This window comes from Petaurus breviceps, unplaced genomic scaffold (genome assembly GCF_028583685.1).
Source record: "Petaurus breviceps papuanus isolate PSGF00001 unplaced genomic scaffold, PetGlider_PUasm1.0 91041, whole genome shotgun sequence".
Taxonomy (NCBI): Eukaryota; Metazoa; Chordata; class Mammalia; order Diprotodontia; family Petauridae; genus Petaurus; species Petaurus breviceps.
In genome coordinates this window covers 14,491,545-14,517,158 of record NW_027187400.1, presented here as the reverse complement: position 1 = coordinate 14,517,158, position 25,614 = coordinate 14,491,545, and the positions used below count along the sequence as shown (strand labels likewise).

General features: G+C 46.5%; 2 protein-coding genes across 5 annotated transcripts in view; both read right to left on the bottom strand.

Annotated features, from left to right (window-relative positions):
- LOC138154412 (aflatoxin B1 aldehyde reductase member 4-like) overlaps nt 1-25,614 on the bottom strand; it is a 351,006-nt gene that overhangs the window by 59,652 nt on the left and 265,740 nt on the right. The gene's annotated exons all lie outside the window — the stretch shown is intronic.
- CAPZB (capping actin protein of muscle Z-line subunit beta) overlaps nt 13,837-25,614 on the bottom strand; it is a 168,246-nt gene continuing 156,468 nt past the window's right edge. Inside the window, exons 7-10 of one of the 4 annotated variants that reach the window (XM_069079158.1) lie at nt 19,628-19,693; nt 18,471-18,547; nt 17,347-17,459; nt 14,502-14,744 (exon numbers count right to left, since the gene is read on the bottom strand). In XM_069079158.1, the coding sequence (XP_068935259.1) occupies nt 17,357-17,459; nt 18,471-18,547; nt 19,628-19,693 (246 nt within the window). In that variant the 3' untranslated portion in view covers nt 14,502-14,744; nt 17,347-17,356. Of the gene's footprint in view, nt 14,096-14,501; nt 14,745-17,346; nt 17,460-18,470; nt 18,548-19,627; nt 19,694-25,614 lie in introns of those variants that run through there. The other 3 variants (XM_069079159.1, XM_069079157.1, XM_069079160.1) reach the window with 3 other exon arrangements.

Genomic DNA, 25,614 nt, shown 5'->3' with positions numbered 1-25,614 from the left:
ATCTAAATGTATAGAAGGGACACAGATACCATCTGAGGTCTGGCTCCTTTCTGGAGCAGAGCCAATGGCAGTCAATGCCAGGCCGGCAGCAAGAGTTCAGTGAAGCTGGGCACCCTCTTCTCCTGTCTCTGAAAGGAGTATCTGGTAGAATTATATCTATTTGATAGAATTATAGCTCTGAGGTTGGAATCTTTATCCCTAGGAGGGTTTTTTTTTTTTTTTGAGGCAGTTGGGGCTAAGTGACTTGTCTGGGATCCCACAGCTAGTAAGTATCTGAGGTCACATTTGAACTTGGGTCCTCCTGACTCCAGGGCCAGCGCTTTATTCACTGTGCTCACCATTTAGCCACCCCTTCCTAGTCGTTTTTAAAGGGGAAGGTAGCCTTTATCTCCCTCTCACCAGATAGCCCCTTCTTGACAAACATTAATGACACAAAAGACCATAACACATGTCAAGTAAAACTCATTTGTTGAAGCAAAACTACAAACAAATCAGAAAATTATACATATTAGAATGTAGCAAAGAAGGCTATAATAAATGAACTTCCATCAGCGAGTGAGAGGGCCCAGTCTCAACTGCGTAGGTCTGTATCTAGCAGTCTCTAAGGAGGCAATTGGGAAATCAGGGCTACATAGGTTTACCGGTTTCCCCTACACACCTGCAGCTCCTGTGTGTCTCCCCCAAAGAGCACCTGGACCCACTTGAGGGGGTAAGCAGATATGTCACTCAGGATCCATACCCTCTCCCCACGCAATATGCCCCAGGCTCCCTTGGAAGCCTGGTTGTGTTTGTTAAAGAAGGACTGGCCATTCGAAAGGAAAACATCATTAGTTTTGCTCATCTGCTTTCTTCCCCACCTTCCCACCTCCAATTACTTATTACTGGGGGTGACCATGAGAGAGAAAAGAGGAAGAGGGATATTTGGAAATGAAGGTGATGTAGAAACAAGAAAGAAAATCCACTGTCTCTGGCCCCAGAGGGCAGACCTCAGAGCCTTGGGTGGCAATGACCAGCAGGCAAACTGAGGCTCAATGTCAAGAAAGACATCAATGCCAATGAAAGTTATCTCCGAGGGAGAGGCAGGGGGCTCTCCATCCAAGGGCTGGATGACCACTCATGGGAGATGGAGTGCTGGCTTGGGAACTGAGAAAGCAGGGGTTCAAATACCACATCAAACAATTACTAGCTGAGTGATCCTGGGCAAGTCATTTAATCTCTCTCCTTGATTTTCTCATCTGCAAATGGGAATGATAACATCCATCTCACAAGACTGTTATGGGGTCTGAATTAGATATTTGAAGAGCATTGCAAACTTGAAAGCACATAAGCATACATATGTACTTGTAACATATGCATATATGTATACATCTGTACATACGTGTATGTGTGCACACATATTTGAATATATACACATATATGTAAGTGTCTATGTTGTAATGGATAGAATACTGAACCTGGGGTCAGGGAGACCTGAATTCAAATCCACACTAAAAACCTTACTAGCTGTGTGATTCTGGGCAAGTAAGTGGCTGTCTCAGTTTCCCTCATCTGTAAAATAAGGATAAATAGCTCAAGTTTTGTGAAGGTCCTCCCAGAATTGTGAAGGTCAAATGAAAAGAATTTAATTTAACAGGTTAGGTAATCTAACAGGTATCTGCCTCAGTTTCCTCATCTGTAAAATGAGGGTAACATTAGCAACCACTCTCCCAAAGTTTTTGTGAGGACAAAATGAGTTCCCAATTGTAAAATGTCTTGCCAACCTGCCATTGCTGGCCTGCTAAATATTCTATACAAAGTCTAGTTATCGATGCTGGCGTGGGTCCTTGTCCAGGTGGGCCCTGAGGTCTGGGATTCTCTGAGGGGTGACGGAGCCCAGCCTGCCTGTGATCCAGAAAGGGACGGGTGCCATTCCTTGGGTGTGTGGACTAGGCCACTAGAGGGCACCGCAGGCCTGCTGGACACCCTGGCCAGGTTCTGTGGGTCCTTCCCCATAGTGACCGCTCTCAGCTTGCTTTCCCACATGTGCAAAGGCTCTTCACAGAATTAGGAGCGGGGGGAGGGGAGGCACCTTGGCATTCCTCGAAGATAATCCCCCTCCCCTCCCATGGCTCAGAGCCCAGTGACCCTGAGTGAGGCACAATGGGGAGAGCCACTCAGGGGTCATCTGGATCAAGCCCGCCCATTTTATAGCTGAGTAGACTGAGTCTCAGAGCTGTGAAGTGACTTAGGATACTGGAGCTGGCAGGGGCCTGAGGGCATCTCAGGCCAAGCAACTTACCTGTGATCATAGCGGCAGAGGGAGAATTTGAATTGAGCCATAGATTTTAAAGCTGGCATTCTTTCTACTCTAGCTTCTCTGAGCCTCAGTTTCCTCATCTGTAAAATGATGGGGTTGCACTAAATGACCTCTAGACAGTGCCGGCTCCAAACCTACGACCAAAAGTAAAGTAATCCATCTGCCCAGGGATCTCCTCCTCGAGTCTAAATGTGGCACATCTCCCTCGCACTCCCAGGCTAGGGGTCTAGAGAAGAGGCTTGGGTCTGAGGGGCAGTCTTGGCTGGGGGTAAGGTGCTGAATGTGACCTGGATGGGAATCCCAGCTCAGCTAGTGTGACCTTGGGCAAGTCCCTTCCCCATCTCAAGAGTCTGGGTGATTCTCAAGACCCTTTCCAGCTTTCATCAGGAACAATCACTTATTAAGAGTTTGCTATGTGTCAGGCACTGTATTAAGTGCTTTACACATATTTCATTTGATCCTTCCAACAACTCTATTATTATCCCCATTTTACAGTGGAGGAAGCTGAGGGAGACGAAGGTTGTCAAGTGACTTGTCCAGTGTCACGCAGCTAGCAAGGGTCTGAGGCTGGATTTGAACTTGGGTCCTCCTGACTCCAGGGCAGGTGCTGCCTAGCTGCCCCCCAGCCTCACCACTCTTCCTTTTAAGGTTCTTTTTCCCTCAGGCAGGGCTCCAGTAGATGGACATCTCTACTTGAGGAAGACTCTGGTACAGTGAGTGGGGAGTGAAATTCATTTGAGAGAAGGACTAAAGCTTCCCTGCAGTCACCCAGGTCCAGCCTGGGCCCTGCTGCCCACCACACAAGTGACCCCCCCCCCAGGCCTCAGTTTCTTCCTCTGTAAAATCAGGGGTGGGGCCACACAAACCCTAATAATCTTTCCAGCTCTAAGGCCAGCGATCCCTTTTCTGGGTCTTGGTTTCCTCACCTGTAAAACAAAGGAATTGCCCTAAGGTGCCTTCCGGCCCTGATGTCCTAGGAGGCAGCCCCTTCTTGGGGACAGATGGAAATGTTGTCATTTCCTGATAGAGCAGAACTCAAGACTTCTCATTCTTGTCTCTGTAGGCAGTGGGACAGCTCCCACGCCCTGTGGAGTCAGCAGCCCCCGAGTCTGAATTCTGCCTCAGATACTTAGTCCTGTGACCCTGGGCAAGTCACCTGCCTTAGTTTCCTCATCTGTAAAACAGTAGCACTCACCTCCCAGGGTTGTTGTGAGGATCAAACGAGATGGTATTTGTAAAGACTTGAAGGCACTGTCTCCCACCGCGTTGTCTTTATTCAGTCATTCTGTCCTGTCTGACTCAATGTGACCCCGTGGACTATTTTTTCCATGGTGTTTTCTTGGCAAAGATACTGAAGTGGTTTGCCATTTCCTTCTCCTGTGGGTCACCTTTTTTATTTCTGTGTGAGCTCTCCACTATGCCCAGTCTGCCTTGGGTAACCCTGCACGGCATAGCTCATAGTCTCTTTGGGCTACACAACATCTCTGCGGCAACATGACCATGATCCAAATGGGCTGAGTGACTTACTCACAGTCACACAGCTTGTAAGTGTCTGAGGCTGGATTTGAACTCGGGTCTTCCTGTCCCCAGAATCATTTCTATATCTAGCTACCCACCTGGCACCTGGTGGGCACCTAATAAATGCTTGTAGACTGATTGATAGCTCCAGATACTCACTCCCCTCCTTCCCAAGTGTTTCTCATCTCCATATACTCCAAACCAGAGCACCTTTTCTAGGATTCCTTTACAAGAGAATATATACACTAAAAAATAAAGAAAAGGAAAATAATCAGGAGAGGGTCTACATTTAGAGCATCCCAGAATCCCTCCGAGGGCCCAGATCTGATGGAAAGCCCCTGTTCCAGACCCCTCTGCACCCTGAGGCTCTGCACCAAGTGGCAGCAAGTTTTCTTGCCCTTCCATCCGCTGCTCATAGCTCTGTCCTTGGGGGCCAAGCAGAACATGGCTACTTTCTCTCCCATGTTGCTTTTTGGTGTGCTTTCTTTTAAAATTGTTACCATAAGCTTTCATCATAGTTGTGCTTTTAAAATCGAGGATTATAGGTCATAAGATTTAGGGCTGGAAGGGCCCCCCTTAGTTTTCAGGTGAGGAAATAGTCTCAGAGAAGCAAAGTGATTGCCCTAAGTTTAGCCAGATAGCAAATGGCAGATTCAGAATTAGAACTCAGGTCGTCTCCCAAACCAGTCCCATTTCTAATACAGTTCCCTTAACCCTCCCCACCCCTGGCCCCCTAAGCCTTTAAGTGATCTTTGCATGGCGCAGTCTCTAGTCTAGACAGTTACCGTCCTCATTGGGATGCCGTGCCTTGGGTGTAACATCTTGATACAACGAGCTCAAAAACCCAAGCGAAGTCAGAATTCGAACCTGGGTCTTCTGACCTCACCCCTCTTTTCACCGTACAGCTGCTGGTGTTTGGTTTCTCACACTGGAAGCATCAGGATAAACCTCAAGGCCACAGACTCTTAGAGTCCTATTTTCTCATTTTCATAAAAGAAAACTGAGTCTGAGAGGAAGGAAGTGGTTGGTCAAGGTAACCCAAGTGGCAGAGCCAGGACTCAAATCCAGGCCTTCTGACTCCAAAGCCAGGGAGGGCCTTTTCCATCCCATCCTACCTCTGTTTCTCTTCCTATCTTCCCTTCTCTGGCTCTCTTAGCCTGCTGTGAGATAGTTGGATTAGCCCACCTGACCCTGTCCCTTTCCCCATCGATCCTGGGGGGCAGAGCCTGGGAGGTGCAAACTAGTAACTTCCCCCACTACCTCTCCGGGGAGAACAGTCTGTGGGCGACTCATTAGCCCTTTGTTCTATGTGGTTATTTATTTTAACCTGGAACTTTCTGAAGCTCCGGCTAAGACAACACCCCTTTCCGTTCTGGTGGGGAGGGGAGGGGCTCCCAACATCGAGACAGAGGGAATTGAAGGTGTTCTTCCTGGCCTCTAACTCCCCCCTGATCTAGTTTTGCATCTGAGCTGAAGTGGCAAGACCCTCGAGGCCTCTGGGTAAACATTCAGGCCCAATTCTCTAACCAGTCACAGATACCCAAGTCTTGAATGGGTCAGATTAGGGAAGCTCCATGTGATGGGGGCTGGGAGAAAGGGTGGGGAGGGTCCAGATAAGCCTTTTCCCAAACAGCTCTTAAAATCAGACTTCCAATTTAACTGCTTTGCCTTTCAGGACACTCAGTAGCAGGGTCTTTCTCACGGCCCAGTAGTTAGCAACAGAATCAGCGGGAGAATTGTCCCATGAGAACTGTTCTTAGAAAAGTGATCAAACTATTTATACCCTTTGACCTAGCTATCCTAATATAAGGCCTATATCCCAAGGAGGTCAAAGACAGAGGAAAAATTCCCATATATACTAAAATATGCATAGCAGTTCTCCTTGAGAATAGGAATTTTTGTTTGTTTGTTTTAACCTTCAGTGCCTGGTACTGTGCTTGGTACATAGTTGGTGTTTAATAAATGCTTGTTGATTTATTGATTATATAGTAGCAACCCCCCCCCAAAAAAAAACGCTAACAAACCCTAGAAATGGGTACTCATCAATTGGAAAATGGTGAAAAATTGTGACATAAAAAATATTAGTGTGTTGTAAAGAAACATCAAGTACAAAAAATTCACAGAAACATAGGAAGACTTGTGTGAACTGATACAGAGAAAAGTAAATAAAACCAGGAGTATATGTAGTGACCATAATAATAGAAAAAAATTTTGGAAGATAGCAGGACTCAGATCAATGCAATGTCCGGTGGACTCCAGAGGACTGATCATGAAGTAGATCTCCCTTGTCTTAAGAGAGAAAAAAATGAATGATTTTGAAAAACCACTTATTAAGCCTTTATTATGTACCAAGCAGTTTTAAGTTAGGGGATTGCAGATAGAAAAGTAGGCTGGCCCCTACTCTCAAGGACCCCACATTCTAACTGGGAAGGACAATCCTGCTCAGGGTTCAGTGGCAAGGGGTACGGAAAGGCCCAGGGGTCTTTGGGGTACATGGGTCACACACATAGGTCACACAGTGATGATAAAGGGACTCTGGAGGCTATCACAGTAGGGAGATAGTAGAAGCAGATAGTAAGGCCCAGTGGTCCTGACATCACCAGGGCAGAGCAGGTGGGTGGTACCTTCCCTCTACTGGATGATCTCAATTAACCATTTACATAGTTGTTTGTATGTTGTCCCCCCCATTAGACTGTGAACTTTTTGAGAAACTTTTTTTACCTTTCTTTGCAACCCTAGCACTTAGCACAAAGTCTGGCATACAGTAGGTGCTTAATGAATACTCATCAGAGAAGTGTGATTGGCCTTTTCTGCTCCACAGCCAGGGAGTCAGAACAGTCTGGGCCCATGGGAAAGGAAGGGTGGCAGAGGCCCAAGGGTCAAAATGAGGAAGGAGCTTTGGACTTGATTGTGGGGATGGGGATAGAGGGTCAGCATCTAGGCAGGAGGGGGGAAGGAGAAGGAGTTTTGAGAAGCAGATAGAAAGAAAGGGAGATTCTGGTAGGATACAGGCAGGGGGTGTGTTGGGATCGGGCAAGGGATCCCCATCACCTGCTGGATCCCCAGGTTTCTGGTAGAACCTAAGTAGACATTGGGTATGGAACGGGGCATGTTTTATCACTTAGGGACAACATGTCTGTTCCCTTAACCATACTACTTTGTTATGGGGTGGGGAAGGGGGAAGTATATTGAGAAATAACAGCAATGAAAAAAAAGAAGTATCCTGTGAGCATCTGGTTACTCTGAATTTAGGCGCTGGGGAACCTGGGTTCAAATCCCAGCTCCATCAACCTGCTTGACCTTGGAAAAGTCCCATCCCTTCGCTGGGGCCTCAGTGTCTTCTGAAAAAGGAGCACAATGGATTAGAAACTCTCTAATCCCCTTTCCGGTTCTGAGTCCTAAAATTCTCTTCCTGCTGCCTGTCTGCCTGAGCGTCGCCCGGCCAACATAGTCAAATGAAGGTGAATTCCAAGTGTGTTGGAATTTTCCTCAATGCCTCTGGAACCACAAGCCTAGAGCAAAACCACCGTGGAGCCCCACTTCCCAACAGCCGTCTATTGGAAAACCTGGCTCACCCCAGCCCAGGCCTGGTTTTTCCTGCAGCTGCATTGGGGTGAAAGCCTAGGTTGGAAATGGGCCACCTGCTTGCTCTGTCTCTGTGGTATGTACCTCTGAAAGGAAACCTTTAAAGATCCCGACCCTTGGAAACCACATCTGGTGGGTCCCAGCCCTTTCTGGGAATGCCCTCTAGGTTATTCCAGTCTCAGCTGGAGACATGGCTCCAGGCAAAACTCGCTATGCCTACAACCCCCCTGCTAGACTGAAAATGGCACCCGGGGCTCTCCTTTACCTGTATCTCCCAAATCTGATACATCCTCCACAGCCACAATAATCTTAATTCTTATGGCACAGTGGCACAGACATGAGTATGTCGCTTCCTGGCTCAAGAACCTTCAAGGGTTCCCTAGTGGCGTAAGGATAAAACTTTTCAGCCTGGCATTTAAAGATCTTCACAGTCTGACTCTAAGCCTACATTCCAGCTTTCTTGTATTTTTTTTAATTTTAAAAATTTTACTTGAATTTTATTACTTATTTTTAACATAAAAAATTGAGTTCCAAATTCTCTCCCTCCCTCCAGCCTCTCCCCCATTGAGAAGGCAAGCAATATGGTACCCATTATACATGTGAAATCATGCAAAACACATTTCCATATTAGTCATATTGAAAAAAAGCAAAAAAATTAAGTGAAAAATCATACTCCAATCTGCACTGAGTTCATCAGTTTCTTTAAAATGCTATTCACCTCCAGAATATTCTTCAAAATTTTTTTCCACTTAATAGAATTTTATTTTTTCCAATTCCATGTAAAGATAGTTCTAAACATTCATTTTTATAAGATTTTGAATTCCAAGTTTTTTTTCCCCTCCCTCTCCTTCCCCCTTCCCAAGATGGTAAGTAATCATCCTTTGAAACTTCTTGGATCATTGTATTGATCAGAGTGGTTAAGTCTTTCACAGTTGATCATCATTTCAATATTGCTGTTAGTATGCACAATGTCCTCCTGATTCTGCTTACTTCACTTCACATCAGTTCATGTAAGTCTTCCCAGGTTTTTCTGAAACCATCTCGCTTGTTGTTTCTTATTCCATCACAATCATATGCCACAACTTGTTCAGACATTCCCAATTGATGGGCATCCTCTTAATTTCCAATTCTTTGCCAACACAAAAAGAGCTACTATAAATATTTTTGTATACATGGGTCCTTTTCCTTTTTCTTTGATCTCTTTGAGATATAGACCTAGTAGTTGTAATCCTTGGTCAAAGGGTATGCACAGTTTTATAGCTCTTTGGGTTTAGCTCTAAATTGCTCTCCAGAATGGTTGATTAGCTCACTCCACCAACAATGCATTGATATTCCTGCTGTTCCATATCCTTTCCAGTATTTGTCATTTTCCTTTTCTGCCACATTAGCCAATGTGATAGGTATGAGGTAGTACCTCAGAGATTTAATTTGAATTTCTCTAAACATTAATGAGAGTATTATTTTTCCCTCATGACCATAGAGCTTTGATTTCTTCTTCTGAAAACTGTGTGTTCATATCTTTGATGATTTATCAATTAGGGAATGGCTCTTATTTTTATAAATTTGACCCAATTCCCTATAAATTTGAGGAATGAGGCTTTTATCAGAAAAACTTGCTGTAAAAAATTTCCCAGTTTCCTGCTTTCCTTCTAATTTTGGCTGTATTGTTTTTATCTGTGTAAAACCTTTTTAATTTCACATAATCAAAATTATCCAGTATACTTTCTGTGATTCTCTCTATCTCTGGTCATAAACTTATCTCTTATCCATAGATCTGATGGCTAAAATTTTCCATGTTCCCCTAATTTGTTTATATCTATTCTTAGTTTTCTTACTCAATCAACAAGTATTTAAGAAGTGCCTACTGTTTCTGGGAACTATGCTAGGCACCAGGGTTACTAGCTTAAGTTTATATTAGTATAAAGAATGAAACAATCCATATTTTCAAGGAGCTTACATTCTAATATAACCAGTTCATATGATCCCTTGATGTGAAACTGCAAGTCAGAAGAGAGGTTAAGGCTAGGTAAATAGATCTGAGAATTAGTTTTAAAGCTCTTGTCTCCTCTACTCACTGCATTCCTCTACTTACACATTTGGGTGTGAGGGTTGCTTATCCCCCTTGGGGGTCCACCTGCCACCTAATTCTCAGCTGTGGCTCCAAGGAGCAATAACAGCATGGGCAGCGCCCACACCCCAGTAAACCAGCTAAACCAGGTTGCAGGTCACTGAGAAGAGAGGCCAAGACTGCCTCCAAGGAATGGGAGGAGCATAATTTGTTCCGATGACCTGATGTTCCGATGGCTGAAGCAGGTGCCATGGAATGCTGAGAGCTTGGTCAGACATAAGATGCCAGGGTCATCTCAGGCCATCTTCAGTTATCTTGATTTTTGTCCTACCACTAGACTTTGATGACTTTGGAAGAGAGAGTAAGGCTGACAACTTTGTGCAATTCTGACTGACTTAAACCCATTTCATGTGCAAGTCAAGACCAACTCTGATGTCACTGGTCCTCTTTGAAGATGGACAAGCAACATTGTCTATCCAATATGGTTCAAACTCCTTTGCCTGACATTCAAGGCCCTCCAATATTTGCTCACAGAATTACAGCTTGTTAGAACTGAAAGGGGTGGGAAGGGGCCTTTAATATCCTGGATTCTTTTTTTTTTAATTTAATTTAATTTTTTAATTAATTTGTTTCCTTTTAGTTTACAGAATTCAATTCCACAATTCCTTGAGTTTCACATTTTGTCCCTTTCCCTTCCCTCCCCTCCATGGCGGCATATAGTCAAGTATAGGATCTGTAAATACTTTCACATTATACATTAGTCAGGTTATAAAGATGGATTGTATCAGATGGAATGAAAAATGGTAAAGAGGACATAAAACCAAGCAAGAAAAGGAAAAAGATCAGGTATTTTGCTTCCATCTGGATATAAACTCAGTTCTTTCTAGTTCTTTCTCTGGATGCACACATTTCTCTCCATCATGAGTCTTTTGGGACTTTCTCAATTGAGAAGAGTCCAGTCTATCAAAGCTGGTCATCACACATACATTGTGTCTGTAATTGTGTATAAATTTCTCCTGGTTCTATTCTTCTCACTCAGCATTAGTTCGTATATGCCTCTCCAGGTAAATATGAAGTCCATCTGCTCATTTCTTATAGCACAATAGTATTCCAAAACATGCATATACCACAACTTGTTCAGCCATTCCCCAATTGATGGGCATCCCCTTAATCTCCAATTCTTTGCTACCACAAAAAGAGCTGCTATAAACATTTTTGTACATATGGGTCTTCCTCCTACTTCTATGATCTCTTTGGGATATAACCCTAGGAGTGGTATTGCTGGGTCAAAGGACATGAAAGTATTTATAGCCCTTTGGGCATAATTCCAGATTGCTCTCCAGAAAGGCTGGATCAGTTCACAACTCCACCAACAATGCATTGTGTTCCAATTTGCCCACATCCTCCCCAGCATTTGTCATTTTCCTGTTTTGTCATCTTAGCCAATCTGACTGGTGAGATGTGGTACCTCAGGGCTGTTTTGATTTGCATTTCTCTAATCAATAGTGATTTAGAGCATTTCTTCATGTGCTTATAGATATCTTTAATTTCTTTCTCTGAAAACTGCCTGTTCATATCCTTTGACCATTTATCAATTGGGGAATGACTTGTATTCTTATAAATTTGACTCAACTCTCCACACATTTTAGAAATGAGTCCTTTGTCAGAGACATAGGTTGTAAAGATTCTTTCCCAATTTCCCACCTCCCTCTTAATCTTGGTTACATTGGCTTTGTTTGTACAGAAGCTTTTCAATTTCATGTAGTGAAAATTATCCATTTTACATTTTATAATGTTCTCTAATTCTTGTTTAGTCAAAAAGTCTTTCCCTCTCCACAAATCTGACAGGTAAACTATTCCTTGTTTTACAAGACTGCTTACAGTATCAACCATTATATGCAGATCATGCACCCATTTAGACTTGATTTTGGTATATGGTGTTAGATAATGGTCTATGCCCAGTTTCTGCCATACTATATTCCAGTTTTCCCAAGCAGTTTTTGTCAAATAGTGAGTTCTTATCCCCCAAACCAGGGAATATCCTGGATTCTTTATCATCTTCCGCATCCTTCATGAAACTCTTCCTCACAAGACCCGTCTTTCCCTCTTCTTTTTACGCTTTCTCCTTTCCATTAATTCAGAACTCAAGAACTCCCTTCTCCAGGAAACCTCTGATTATATGATACCCTACAAATGGTACCTTTCTACTTCAAAGGTATCTAATACACTTTTCATGTGGTATAACAAGGATAGTGTCTCCTATTCCTATTAAGAACGCGTTAAGAATAATAACTGACAAAAAGCATTGTAAAGCTTTGCAAAATGTGTAATATCTCATTTGGTGGTGCAGTGAATAGAGAGCTGGGCTTGGAGTCAGAAAGACCCAAGTTTGAATCTGCCTCAGACGCTTAATAGCTGAGTGACCCTGGGCAAATCAATTAACCCCTCAGCCAGTTTTCTCATCTGTAAAATGTGGATAACAGCACCTCTTTCACAGGATTTTTGTGAGGATCTAATGAGGAGATATGCCATGTGTGGTGAGAATTGTGAGCTCTTTGAGGGCAAGGATCATCTTTAGCTTTTTTTTTGTATTCCTAGGACTTAGCAAACAGTAGGTGCTTGATTTTAAGTGACTACTTTAAGATGAGGTAGGATGGCATCAGATGACTTGTTGGAGACTGTTGGACATTTGGAGAGATTGGAGCATGGCTGCATCAAGTACTTTTGTAAACTTTCGAAGTTCAACATTAAGCTGTTTCTAAAGTAGCCCTGGGAGGTTTGTCATTTCCATTTACAGATGAGGAAACTGAGTGCATACCTATCAAAAGGCAGGATTTGAAACCGTCTCTCTGTTGTCCAGGATTCTTTCTTATCTCATACTACTCCCTTCCACACAAGGTACATGCCTACCAGACCTACTGTGCCCTCCTCCTTCCGCCCCCTCCCCTTAATATACTCCAATTTTCCAAGCTCTGTGCTATTTCCTATGCCTGAGATCTCCTCTCTCTCTCTTCAGATGTGGAAACCCTACCCATCATCCAAGGCACAGCCAAATACTGCTTCTTTCAGGACAGGAATGAGTGCTGTATACAGCACTTAGTACATGCCAAGCATCGTGCTCAGCACCGTTACAAATATTAACTCGTTTGCTTCTCTGATACCTCATCAGCAACAATCTTTCCCCCTCAGACGTTACACAGCACTTTGTTTTAAAATCTCTAATATACCAATCATGTAATATTGCATATTACCTGTTTATATTTTATCACCCACGCTAGACTGTGTGCACCGTGAGGGCAAAGGACCACGTTTTATCTCAACTTTGTATCTTCCTTAGGGTGACTGAGCTTGAGAGAACAACCCAAACAAAATGGCTCGTTGGGGATTCAAACTCAGGAAAAATGAGGGGTTAGCAGAGCTCCCTTAGGCGTCATGAGTTTAAGCTAGCAAGAAGAGGTGGCCCACACCTGTGACTCCTTAAAGGAACTGTGATTGTTGGGGATGTGCTGGTGATCTCTGAAAGCTTGTGGAAAGGGAAGGATAACACAGGCACCCCCTGGAGATGGATAGAGGTCCTAATTTTAAAGGAAAGAAGTCTGTTGACTAGAGGCCAGTAAGCTTAACTTTAATTCCTGACACAATGCTAAAATCTATTTTTGGAAGAATGGTTAGTTGCTATGTCAAGAAGGGAAGATAAGATGGTGACCATTAAGAGCTGGTCATACCAGAATAACCTTACTGCCTTTTTGGATAGGGTTTCAGAGGAAACAGCTGCAAACCCTATCTAGATTTTAGCAGCTCAGATTTTGTGGAAAAGATAGAGAGGTGTGGGCTAGACAACAGAAAAGGGAACAAGCTGGAGGTATCAACAAAAGCAACAGCCCTTCCTATGTGGAGTAAAGGTTTAGTGGGCAGCCTATATGGAACAGCTACAACCCTGGATTAGAAACCTTGCTCTGCGGCTTTACCTAATAGTCACCATCCTGGGCCTCTAACTTCTGCAGGGAGGGGTTTGGATAAAATTTCTGAGGTCCCTTTCAAGCTTTGAATCCTATGAAAGTATCCCATGAGGGTAGAGAGAGAAAAGGAAATTGCAAAAGATCAACACTTCTGCCAGATCTATGCCCAACAAACTGCTGGGAAGGAGCTGCTTCTGCCCTGGACAAGTCCAGTCTGGGCTCCAGAACCACTCCCCAGTCCCCACCCCATCCCATCATGCTGGTGCAGAGAGCTGAGAATAAGTCACAGGCTAGAGAGAAAGACCAGGGAATAAAGGAAGGAGGTGGATGTTTACAGATTCCCAGTTTCTTTTTATTGTTTTTTTAGATGGTTTTCTTTTTTTTTTTTCTTAAGTATGGAGGCTCAAGTATAAGATGTAGATTTATTTTTATTTAATTTTTTTTTTTCAGTTTAAGCTTTACAAAAAAAAACAAAATAAAACAAAAAAAAAACCCCTTTTGCATTCCATAAAAATTGACAGAAAAGCGCCTGGATTCAGGCTGGATAGAAGAGCAGAACGGTAAAGCAGATTTCCCGCTCCCTCCCCCCCCACCCTTCCCCCGAAAATAGCGTCTCCGTGGGACTGGGGATGAGTCTGGAGAACAACACTGAGGACCCACCTCGGCCTCCTCTCAGAGCTGCCTCCCCCCCTCACCAATCTATCTTGGGTTCCCCCACCCCCACCCCAAACAACTCCCACACACACGTGGAATTGGATTTCCAGTTTTTCCTCTTTCACACACCACAGTATTTCATAAATTTTTTTTGTTTTACATTTTTTACACCAATGTAACAAAAAGGTGGGAGGGCAGGCCTGGGCAGACAGATGGCCTGTGTTTGATGCCTATAAATGGACTGGGGAGATGGGGGAGAAGGGGACATTGGAGGAAGAGAGAACCAAAAAAAAAAATAAAACAAAACAAAAAACAAAAACCCCAAAACAAATCAAAAACAAAAAACCCAACCCAACAACTCATGGTCTCCATGGAAACCCAGAAGGAAGGTCTTGTAGGAAAATGTGGTGGAAAGTCGGTCTCAGACTGAGAAGGCTTATACAGCTTTATTCACGGGAGATGGCGCAGCTCGGAAGCGGACTGTTACGTGACATGGGGGGAGGGCGGCGGAGGCAGAGTTCTCTAAGAAAGGAATCTAGTGAGTGCACAGCGCGGCTTGTTAGCAGGATGAGGAGTTTAGCTCTGCTGTTTCCTCTTCAAAGCCTCCACCAGATCGTTTTTAAGGGCTTCTTGCTTTGATTTGTCTGCAAAAGTCTGCACAGACCTGTAGGGAGGGAAGGAAAAAGAAAAACATCCTGGATTAGGCTGCACCTTGACCTGGAGGAGGAGGAGGAAGAGGAGGAGGAGGAGGAGGAGGAGGAGGAAGAAGAGGCAAGAGCTAGCAGGAAGGGGAGGAGGAGGAGGGACAGGCAATCCTCTGGCATGGGGGGGCCTGGCTTCACCCTTTTCAGAGACGGTCAATCTCAGAAGCTGAGGCCTGGATTCTCTACCTGCATGGCTCCCGGCCACGCACACTCTTGGGGGAGAAGGCTCAGCACCTCTTCCCCCATCGCAGCATCTCTCAGACCCTTCCTCAGAGCTGAGGGGTATCCCAGAGCCAGAATGGAGGACCCTCCGATACAGGGCAAAGGCAAGAAGCCCTTGACAGTGGGCACTAGGCCTCACAGAGACAGCGCACACCCAGTCTGTAGTGCCCACTCTGCTGTGCCGGCTGAGCATGGTAAGGCTTTACGTTGTGAAGTCCCAAAGCCTGGACAGCAAACAAGTGTGGCCCTGAGCCCAAGTCTTTGCTGTGAAGTCCCAGTTCTGTGGCCATACCAACCCTCTCCCCATTTACTTCTGAGCATGAATGGCTTCAGTTTAAAGGCAAGAACTGACCTACACAGGTTCCTGCCAGAGCCCCAGTGGGTGAACTTGCCAGGCTTTCTCCTTCCCTGTTTGGAGGTTGGCCTCAATCATAGCCGCTGCTCTTTTGGAAAAGAAGTTCCTTGTCCCTAGTCTCTATGCCCTGTCACCTAAGTTAGACTCAGAGAAGCCAAAAAACAAGGGAAAAAGCACCATGAGCCGCAAAGAATATTATGGAGCCTCCAGGGCCAGGGGAGCCCAACTATGTCTGGGCTCATGGTCCAAATCAATGAGTGTCTGAGGAGCTGGGAGAAGGGCAGCCTGGGAGCAGAAGAGGGGACAACGGGCAACTGCTGGTGACTGGTCAAGAGGGAAGTGAAGCCTAAACTACAGCCCCGGCAGTGTGGCTTCATGTCCCTAAGGATGCTGTGCCGACCCACGAGAGGCCTGGAGCTTATGCGAGGCCAGGGGAGACAGAAGGGGGCTTCTGGTCAAGGCCCCTGACCACTGTCCATCCAAGTCTGTCTGAAACCAGGACACTCTGCTGCCTATCCCAAGCTGGCTCATTCCAGTCCTACCTGGGGGCTCAGCACATGGGGCTCCATACTGGCTCACTGCGCAGACCTGACTTTCTGGATGCTTTCTCTTTCCAAGCATTTCCCTTCTCTCTGGTGCTGCCTGCATTTATACAGTTATGTTTCCTGGCCAGCAACAACAAGCAAGAGTCTTTCCCTTTCCTCAGGGGAACATTATGAGGGAACATCTGTAATTCATGAGGGGCAGGTGGGAAGACGGGTCTAGGCTCTGTCCCCATCATGTAAGGTGACCAGGGCTCTGAGAGCCACTGCTAAGGGCACTGGCTTCTTGCCTACCCTCAAGGAGGAGGGACACAAGGAAAGAGCCTCCTGGAAAGCTAGGCTGGTTGAGTGGGCAAGGCCAGGCCAGCCACACTGCTTACTGCCTTCTCTCTCTCTCTCTCTTTTTTTTTTTTAAAGCAATCGGGGTTAAGTAATTTGCTCAAGGTTACACGGCCAGTTATTTCTGAGTGTGGTGCTGAGTGTCTGAGCCCGGGATTCGATCCCAGGTCATGCCAACACTGGAGCTTGTGCTCTTACTCACTGTGCTACCTGGCTGCCCCCTGCCTTCTCTTTTGGGTGAAGGATCCAGAGAAAGGATGCAAGTGGGCCTGAGTCTTGGCAATGCCTTTCTCTAAAACATTACTGGCTTCCAGAGCCTGAAGGCTCTTTGGAAGGCAAAATGTAGGTATGTCAAGTGATGGGCTCTGACCCACCTATCCTGAGCCATCGTGGGGGAGGTGCTTCACTGGCCTGAGTCTTAGCTGCTCTCTCTTCATAAGCTGCCAATTTCAGGGGGCTGCTCAGTGGACCAAATGAGACCACAAGCCAAGACTTAAAACTTGGAGGGCCCCGCCCCTCATCTTACAGATGGGGAGACTAGGGCCCCAAGAGCAGAGGTGACTGAATAAAGTCACAGCCCACTATGCAGCAACACCAGAAGAGGAGCCCGGGTCTTCCAATTCCAGACCCAATGTTTCTTTGGGTCCATGACATGGAACATGAGGCAGTGGGAGGCAGAACATGGACAAGCTTCCTTGCTGCTCAGGGGCTCCTGCCGCAAGAGCAATGAGTTCCTCTGAGAACAACACTCAACTGAGAAGTTACTGCATGTTCACATCTCAGTATCTACCAGAGTGGAAATGATGGCCCCACAGGCAGGCACATGCATGCATACCCCTGCCCAGTGTAGGGGCACACAAGCCCCTCCCACTTCTCCCTTTTACACACACGCACATACACACTCACACCGCCCCCCACCCCATACACTTGACAGTGTCTAGTTGTTACATGGGGTAGAAGACATGACAAGAGCCTGCAGGATTAAGGTGCTTGCTTGTTAATCAGCCCCCCGAGGATGTGGGAGGTTAGTGGCTGTACACAAAGACCGCCCGGGTTTAGTGAGGGGCCTCCCTGCGCTTCTGCGGCAGGCGGGCAGGCCGGTACCTGGATCGGCTTAGTTATCGGGCTGGATGGAGATCTGGCGCTGAGTCAGCACTTGAGAGAGCTCCCTCTGCAACTGCTTAAACTTTTGGTTGTCAGGGATAGCGTCAATAGATCTACAGAGAGTAGTTCAGAAATAAGTGAAGCTAACGGCAAAGAACAAGGACCCAGGGACAGGGGGCAGGAAAGGAGAGACACCTGCAGGAGGCAAAGGAAGAACGAAGGGCAGAAACACACACACAAGCCAGAAAAAAACCAGGGGAGGAGAAAAAGGAGTGGAAGCTCCAGCCCAGCCCTTTCCCTGGGCGAGGGCCCAGAAGTCTGGGGTGAACAGCCCTGCTCTGGCTTTTCCCAGAGGGCTACAAGGAAGGAGGGCTTCAACAGCATCAGGCAGACAAAAAGAGGGGAGGGGAGAGGGAACCAGGGACTTCCTGGGTCCCCTTGCAGAAGCTGACTGCACTGGGGATGCACATGAGTGTTGGAACCCAGTGAAGGTGAGGCACTGATTCTGGCCACTGCCCAGGTGAGGGGAGGCTCGGCCTGAGGACCAGGGAGCTCTGCTAACCAGTGAGGTCTGAGTCCCTCTAGCAGCAACAGGAGTATGTGTCACCAAGACGTCAGGCAAAATCCCCAGCTGGAAGGACTGGGGTTGGATTTCCCAGCTGGGGACTGGAAAATTCCAAGGGAGAAAATGGCTGAAGGGGGATTCAAGGGGAAATTTCTTTTCATATTTCAAATTATAAAGCAGTGATTTCGCTAAGTCTTGAGGGAAGATTCAGAACCTCTGGCAGCCCAGTCCAAATCCTACCTACCCAGGGAATCAAATATGAAATATGAAAAGTGCATTTTTCAGTCACTAGCCTTCTTGTCACCATTTAAAAGAGGCCATGTGAATGTGGCTAGTGTTGGTATGGCCTCACTGTCTATGCAAAGAGAGGACTCCAAGGACAAGGCTTCATCAGCCTTCCCAGGCCTGCTCTGGCCATCAGCCACACGGCCCATGAAGGCACACTGACCAACTAACCCACTGCCAGCAGAGCCCTCGGGCAGAGGAGGGAGCTAAATGGACCAAGTAGGACGGTCCCAACACCAGTGAGGACTCAGAAAAAGAAGGAGGAATGCGTTACCTGAGCCCGTTGACAATGTCCTTTGTTTTCCCAAAGTAGATCTCATTCAGAGTGCTTCTGATTTTATTTTCCATATCCTAAGAAGGGAAATCATGGTCAGCAGTCTGAAGAGCCTACACGGAGACTTCTCACCTCTACAAGCCTATCCTGCGGTGGACTAACTCACCATGACCATCAGAAGGATGCTTAGGCCCCCACACAGGATACACAAGTTTTTTCTTCATCATCCAAGGCCAATGGACAGTTCCAAAAACCAAAAATCTATTTAGATTCCTGCTAGGAACCCTCCCCGCAAGTCCTGCAACCCCTTCTGTCACCAAGGCTAAATTATAACTGGTAAAGTACGACAGTCCACAAATGTTTGCTGAATGGAAATCTGGGGCCAGGTCTCCTCCTTCTATTGCCATGGGGTCAGATGGAACAGGAAGAGCTCTGGCCTGGCCTGAGTCCCTCTAAAATGGTCACCAGCTCTGTCCCAAAGAGCCATTCTTCTTAGCACCTCCAGGATCCATTTGGATTTAACAAACCAGGGACAGATCAGCTCATGGGGATGTGGAAAGGAGCAAGCCAAAGTCTTTAGGGAACCAACTCCACACTGACACTATGGGGAGAAGGTGACTTGGTCATGTGTGATCTAGCCTACACCAACCAGACAGATGGGGAAAAATTTTCCCAGAGCTAAAAGCTTATAGAGCTCTTGGAGCTGCTATGCATCTGGAGAAAGGGGAAAGAAGACAGGGAAGGGTTCTAATCTCAGGCCTGCTGTTCTGGCTAAGTCACTTTTCCTGCTTAGTTTCCTTCTCTGTAAAATGAACAGGCTGAATGGAATTATCTCTTTAAGAAGGGAGGAAGAAACAAGCATTTATTAAGCACCTACTACACTGTGTCAAGTTCTTTTTAAACATCATCTCCAGACCCCTCCCAGCTCTGAAGTCTTTGGCTCTAGAGAAAGTCATGTAAAGGATCCCAAAGTGGCAAGCAGGTTTTGGGCTAATCCTGTTGTGGGACTCTTCCCCTGTGGCCATGGGAGTGCGGGAAATGCCTGAACCACCCTGACTCAAGTACAAAAACCCTTGCTCAAACTGGCGATCTCCGTCTCAGCTTCCCATCTGGAGAGAGCCCAAGCCAACACAGCCCCAGGCTGTTCAAGCGCTCACCTCTACCAGGCGTCCAATGTTGGCTATGTGTGGGGACGAGTCACACACAGTTTCGTCTTTCTCCATCTGTAAAAATATAGACAGGCCCCATGTAATTGAGAAACATTATGGCAAAAGGGTATCCATCCAAATGGCCTGGTGTTGATCAAAATCCTGGGTTAAACCAAGAGAGGGCTAGTTTTGGAGTCAGAGGATCCAGGTTCAAAACCTCAATCTGCTACTTGCTGCTTGTTGACTTTGGGCAAATCACGAAACCTTTGTGAATCTGTTTGTTTCCTATGTAAAATGAAGGATTTGAACTCAATGCCCTTCAAAGTCCCTTCTAACTAAAATCTACTACCTTCCCCTTCCTCAACACAGACCTCATACATAGTAAGAAACCTTAGGAGTTGTAGCGGGGCACAAGAGGAGAGGTAGGGCATAGGAGTGGGTTTTGATTGGGGATGGAGTGAGGCAGAGAAGTTGAAAATTTGCTTTTTCCTCCATCTACAACACCCTGGCCCCCCCACCCCCACCCCATTTGCAATGTCACTGAGAAGGCAGAGAAAGACTGGAGGAAAAGGAAAGATGGAAAGGAAAAATGCCTATTTTTTGGAAACTACTACCTCAAAAGGATCCCCAGGTCTCTAGGGGAGCCCCAGACTCCCAAAGCCTGAACTGATAGGTGTTTTTTGAGTCAGTCAGTTCTGGAAGGGGACCTCAAGAGGTCATCCTCACTATCAGTGAGCCTCTGGGGGCAGGCTAAAGTAACCCAGAGGGGCGATCATGTAACACAGTAGAGGAAAGAGACATTTGATTCCTGGCCTCCAGGATTCCAGGGACATCGAACAGAGGGCCCAATGGAAGCCATGTAGAAGACTGCTCTGGAGTGTACCCTCACTCTGTTAGCACTGCCACTGGGAGGGGCAGGGGAGGAATTTATTCTGTTGCCTCTCAGATGGGGAAATAGACACAGAAAGAGTCTTGGGTCCAAGACCATAAAATGAATGAGTGGAGAAGTTGAATTAGATCATAAGAACCCTGGAACCAAAACTTCTCAATGCCCATAATGGAAGCTGGAGAGGAAGAAAGAGTCCAATTTGGAGACGACAATCTGCGGTGGACGTATCACAAAAAGTATGGCTGCCACACGGAAGAGCTGCCACGGGAAAGGGATCCCTCTCACTAGAGGATCGCTTGTCACGTGAAGTGAGAATGCTTCGACCAGATGGCCCCTGAGCCCTTTCCCTTCTGAGATGCCTGTCCATGAGAGGCACTGTCTTACTATCTTTGAATCACGTGTGCTCAGCACACAGCGGAGCTTAACAAAGGCCCTCTTCCCAAGTCACCGCTTCATGGCCATGACTCGTCATTCCCATCCAGCTTTCAGTTATTCTGCTGTGGCTGCTGCTCCTCCTGTCCATGCTCCTGGGCCGCTGGATCTGCCGTCCTCCTGGTTCTGCTGACTCCATTCTGCACCAGCTCATGTGTCGTCCTAGCCACGTCCTGACGATTTCTTATGACACTCGAATACTCCATTACATCCAGGCACCAGAATTTGTTTAATCATTCCCCAGCTGACAGGAATCGAGTTTCTAGTGTTTTAGTGCTTTACTACTACAGCTACTGACAAAAACATGCTACTGTCACCACTGCTGTGCCTCAGCTGACTTCGGCTGGACATGTCCTCCAGCTCTCTTGCCATCCTGGCTGCCTTCTAGATACAATCTGGCCCATCCACATCCTTGCTGAGAGGTGGCACCTCTAACAGAAGTCAATATTCTAGATGTGTTCTAACCAGGTCAGAGGCCAGCAGGGCTATCCTACCACCATCTGAGACCTGGACTCCCTCATTTGACATCACTGGCTCGTGCTGAGTCTGCAATCTGCTGTTTCCCCTCAGGCTTCCATCCATCCCTGACTACTCTATTTCCTCACCAAGGAGGGCAAATCAGCTCCCTCTGCCTGGCAACAAAGAGCAGAAAGAACACCTAAGCTAGTAAGGGAAAAACACCTAGCCATCATAAATGAAACAATGTCTCCAGGACCAGAGCAACTGCCTCCTAGGCTAGAGAGGCTGGAAGACATGATCAAAAGCCGCTGCTGTAATCTCTAAGAAGGAATGGAAATAAGCAAAAGTTGGGAAAAGGGAAAAGGGTAGATTCTGGAAAATGAATACCAGTAAGCATGACAGGGTTCCCAGCAAAATTCTAGCATGAATGACTTAACAATCACAGCCAAAGAGTGTTGAGTGATCCAGGTCCCCTGGAGTGAGGCCACTCGTGCTATACAGACAAATCCTGGTCCTGTCCCCTTCAACATTTTCATCCACAACTTGGATGAGGAGAAGGAAAGCAGACTTATCAGACCTGTTATGGAGATGACACAAAGTGGGCAAAGAGAGCTAATGTACTGACTGCCCGAATCATGGTTAGGAAAGGTCCTGGTGGGACAGACAACAGGAGGAAATTGAGCTCTGTATTTAGGATGAAAAATCAGCTGGCTCAAGTGTAAGCTGGGGGCGACAGACAAGAGTGCTGACCCTGCAGTCAGGCAGTGCTCAGGTCACATCCAGTCTCAGATACTTCCTAGATACGTGATCTTGGGCAAGTCACTTCACCTGCCTACCTCGGTTGCCTCAACTGTAAAATGGGGATAGTAATACTAGCTACCCCCATGGGGTCACTGTAAAGATCAAATGGGATATTTGTAAAGAGCTTAGCACAACACCTGCCACGTATTAGGCACTTTCCTTCCTTCTGTTTCCAAATCCATGATCCTATGAGGCAAGAATATGGGTCAACAGCAGAGAGCCCTAGTGTCCATGCATGCAACATGAAGAGAAATCAAAGGAGAACTCCGACAAAGTGGGTGGCCCAGGATGGATTAAGAAAGGACTCATGGGGGGCATGTATAAGATGTTATTTTATAAGAAGTCCTCCTTGACTTGGAGAGAGCATCATCAGTACTGGCACGGAGATAGCAGGCCTAAAGACCTGCCTTAGCTGTGACCTTGCCAGCACCTATCAATGCCTAGTGACTAAGTGACAGAGCTGGCCTTCAGGGGCTGCCCACCATGGGCCGGAAGGCCCAGTCCAGCCAGCCATCCGCTGTGGTACAGTCTGTGCGCTAAAAGACCATCTGGTTCCGAGTTGGCTGAGTAGATGTTCTCTTGCTCCCCCTTCTATGACTACTCTACAAGAGACGCAGCAGTAGCCTGGGCTACAAAGGCTATTTCCTAGTCCTAGCCTCGCCACTAGCTGTGTGACCCATGCCCAGCAGATTCTGTGTTTAATGTAGTGAGTAGTTTTGGGAATACGATTAAACAGGGAGACGTGGCTGTTGAGAAAGCTGATGCAAGATGAGGTCCTGCTATTCTAAGAGTCAGCACAGCGACAGTCTCTGCACTCGTCAGGTCCTTGGCGAAGGAGCAGTTCCGTTCTGGGCACTATGCTTTAAGAAGATGCTACCAAGCGGGAACACAATCAGGATGGTAAAAGAGCTGGAAACACACAAGGAGAGCAAGTGGCTGAAAGCTCTAGAGGTGTTAAACCCAAGAGAAGACTTCAAGGAACAACACTGTTTGTCCAATGATCAGAAGGTGAGGCACGTGGGAAGAGAGGAGGCCTGTTCTGCGCAGTCCCAGAGGGCAGAACCAGCCAGGGTCACTGGGCAGAAATTACAGGGAAACAACATTAGGATTAACATCAGGATTAACATTAGGATTTCGAACCATCAGAGCTGTTCATAAAAGGAATGGGCTGCCTGCGTTCAAGCTGAAGCTGGATAACCTCTCTCCTTGGTCAGGGGTGATATCAAGAGGCTTCTTGCATTGGGTGGCAGGTGGCTTAGAAAACCTCTAGAGACTGGGTCGGTTCTGGGATTGGGCTCTAGGGTTTCTGGTCTAACGTGACACACTATGCAGGGCTGCAAATGTTTGTTGGAACAAACTTCTGATGAATATATCCTGATTTCCAAGACAACAAATTCAAATATATGTTGAACCAACATTGCTTGGAGAGGTGGGGGGAAGACACAGGGAGCAAGAGCAAGGATGGTGTCCACACATTTTAAAATGGAACTGTCGGAAACAAACCCGCTGGATTTGTGTCCTCTCTTCTCCACTAGAAATGATTTCTATGCCCACAGTGAAGAAAGCTGGGAGAACTGTGTTGTTTTGGGGAGGATGAGGGTGGGGGCAAGAACCTATCACTTGTGAAGATAAAAGCTGAGGACTGGAAGAAAAGGAACCACACCACTCTAAGTAGACACTTCTCCCAGCCTGCCCCCCACCCTCCAGGCTCCATGGAGAGGTTGGCAATCCAATGCCTGGCAGCCCTAGGGAAAGGGCAGAGGCCAAGACAGAAGTGAGGGCTCCAGTGGAGCAAACAGCAGGGGACTGGAGTCAGGACAGCATTCTTGGCACAGGGTCCTGATCATAAGGGCAAGCTCACATGGCTGACTCACTCTTTCCATCTATCTGTGTCTTCCTTGTCTCACAATATCAGGAGCACCCCAAGGCCACATTTCTATCACAGTTATTCCAAGAAGCTCAAAAAGCAAAAGAGATCTCAGAAGTGGGGGAGAGGGGCAGGTGAAGAAATTCTCACTGAAGGAGGCTCCTTCTACATCACACCAGGGCAAGCACCCTAACTCAATGAGGGCCCAGGTGCCTCAGAACTCAACTCTGGGCAGGGCTGCTCGGGCAGAAAGGTTTGAGAAGCAGCAGGAAGATCTTGGCCCTCATAAATATGTTTCCACATGCTCCCCACTGACACCTCCTGCTGACTCCCCCTACACCTGGTCAGGGTCAGCTTGCTGGCAATACACACCAGCCAAAAATAGAACTGTTTTTTTGCTATGCATATGTTATTACATTCTTATAAAAGCTGATGCCAGAGGAAAAACATTTCTGTGTGCTGTGGATTCACAGATGTTCTGCCAGGTGATTCCAGTTTATCCCACAATCAACTACCCTCTCAAAAATCATTCTTTCAGTGATGATGAAACAGAAATGCTTCTGGAAGATTTCCTTGGAGGTGAAGGGAGTGCTGCACATCTTCCCATGGTCACTCCAGTACCCCAAAAGAGCTACAGACAGCTAACACTTAGATAGTGTTCACCGTGTGTCAGGCCCTGTGCTAACTCCAAACTCAACTATGCTGTCGCTAAAATCACCCCCGTGGAGAGGCCTGGGCTGCATTCTGCTTCCCAGAATGCTCTGCACCACTTCTTCCTGCCCCCAGAGCCCACAGCTTGGTTTCCTTCCCCCAACTGTAATTCTCTGCCTTTGTCCATCTGATCCAGTAGAGTGGACAACAGTTTTCTGCCAGGTTTTAGGAGACTTGGGAAAAGGTCTTGGTTAGAAACTGAGATGTTATGTGGATCACACAAGTGAATAGTCATATCTGCTCTCCAGGATGCTGGGGTTTTCCCAGCTCACAATGTAAGACAAATGAAGGAAAATTGTGACCTGGACCGACACATTTTAGATGATGCTAAAAACGGCTCAGCTTCCAGGCTAGGTAAAGTGCAACTCACTTTTACAGACACCCCAGAGGCAAATTTCAATGTGATTCTCAGACATTCTGGAACATTTCCATCATCTCTACTTCTAACTTCAATTAGTGGTGTTTACCAGTCCATCTCTCTCTTCTTTCTCTCTCTCATGTGTCTATATTTAATTATCCATTTATCTAGTTTGAGAGGACTGATTGGAGTTAAAGAGCTCTGTGTGACATGTTTCCTGAGCTCTCCTATCTATCCATGTTTCCTTTTTTTTTTTTTTTAACCAAGAACTACACAAGCAACTTCTAGCCATCCAGTGGTCAGCACTAGGGAGCTCTCACCATAGTCAGCCACTGGCCCCCTCAATACCGTGTTTCCCCGATAATAAGACCTATCCCAAAAATAAGCCCTCCCCTTACTGTGTAAGATTCCTCTAAAATAAGCCCTCCCCCCAAAATAAGCCCTATTGAGATTGCTACTGTAGTGAAGGTGATCCCCTG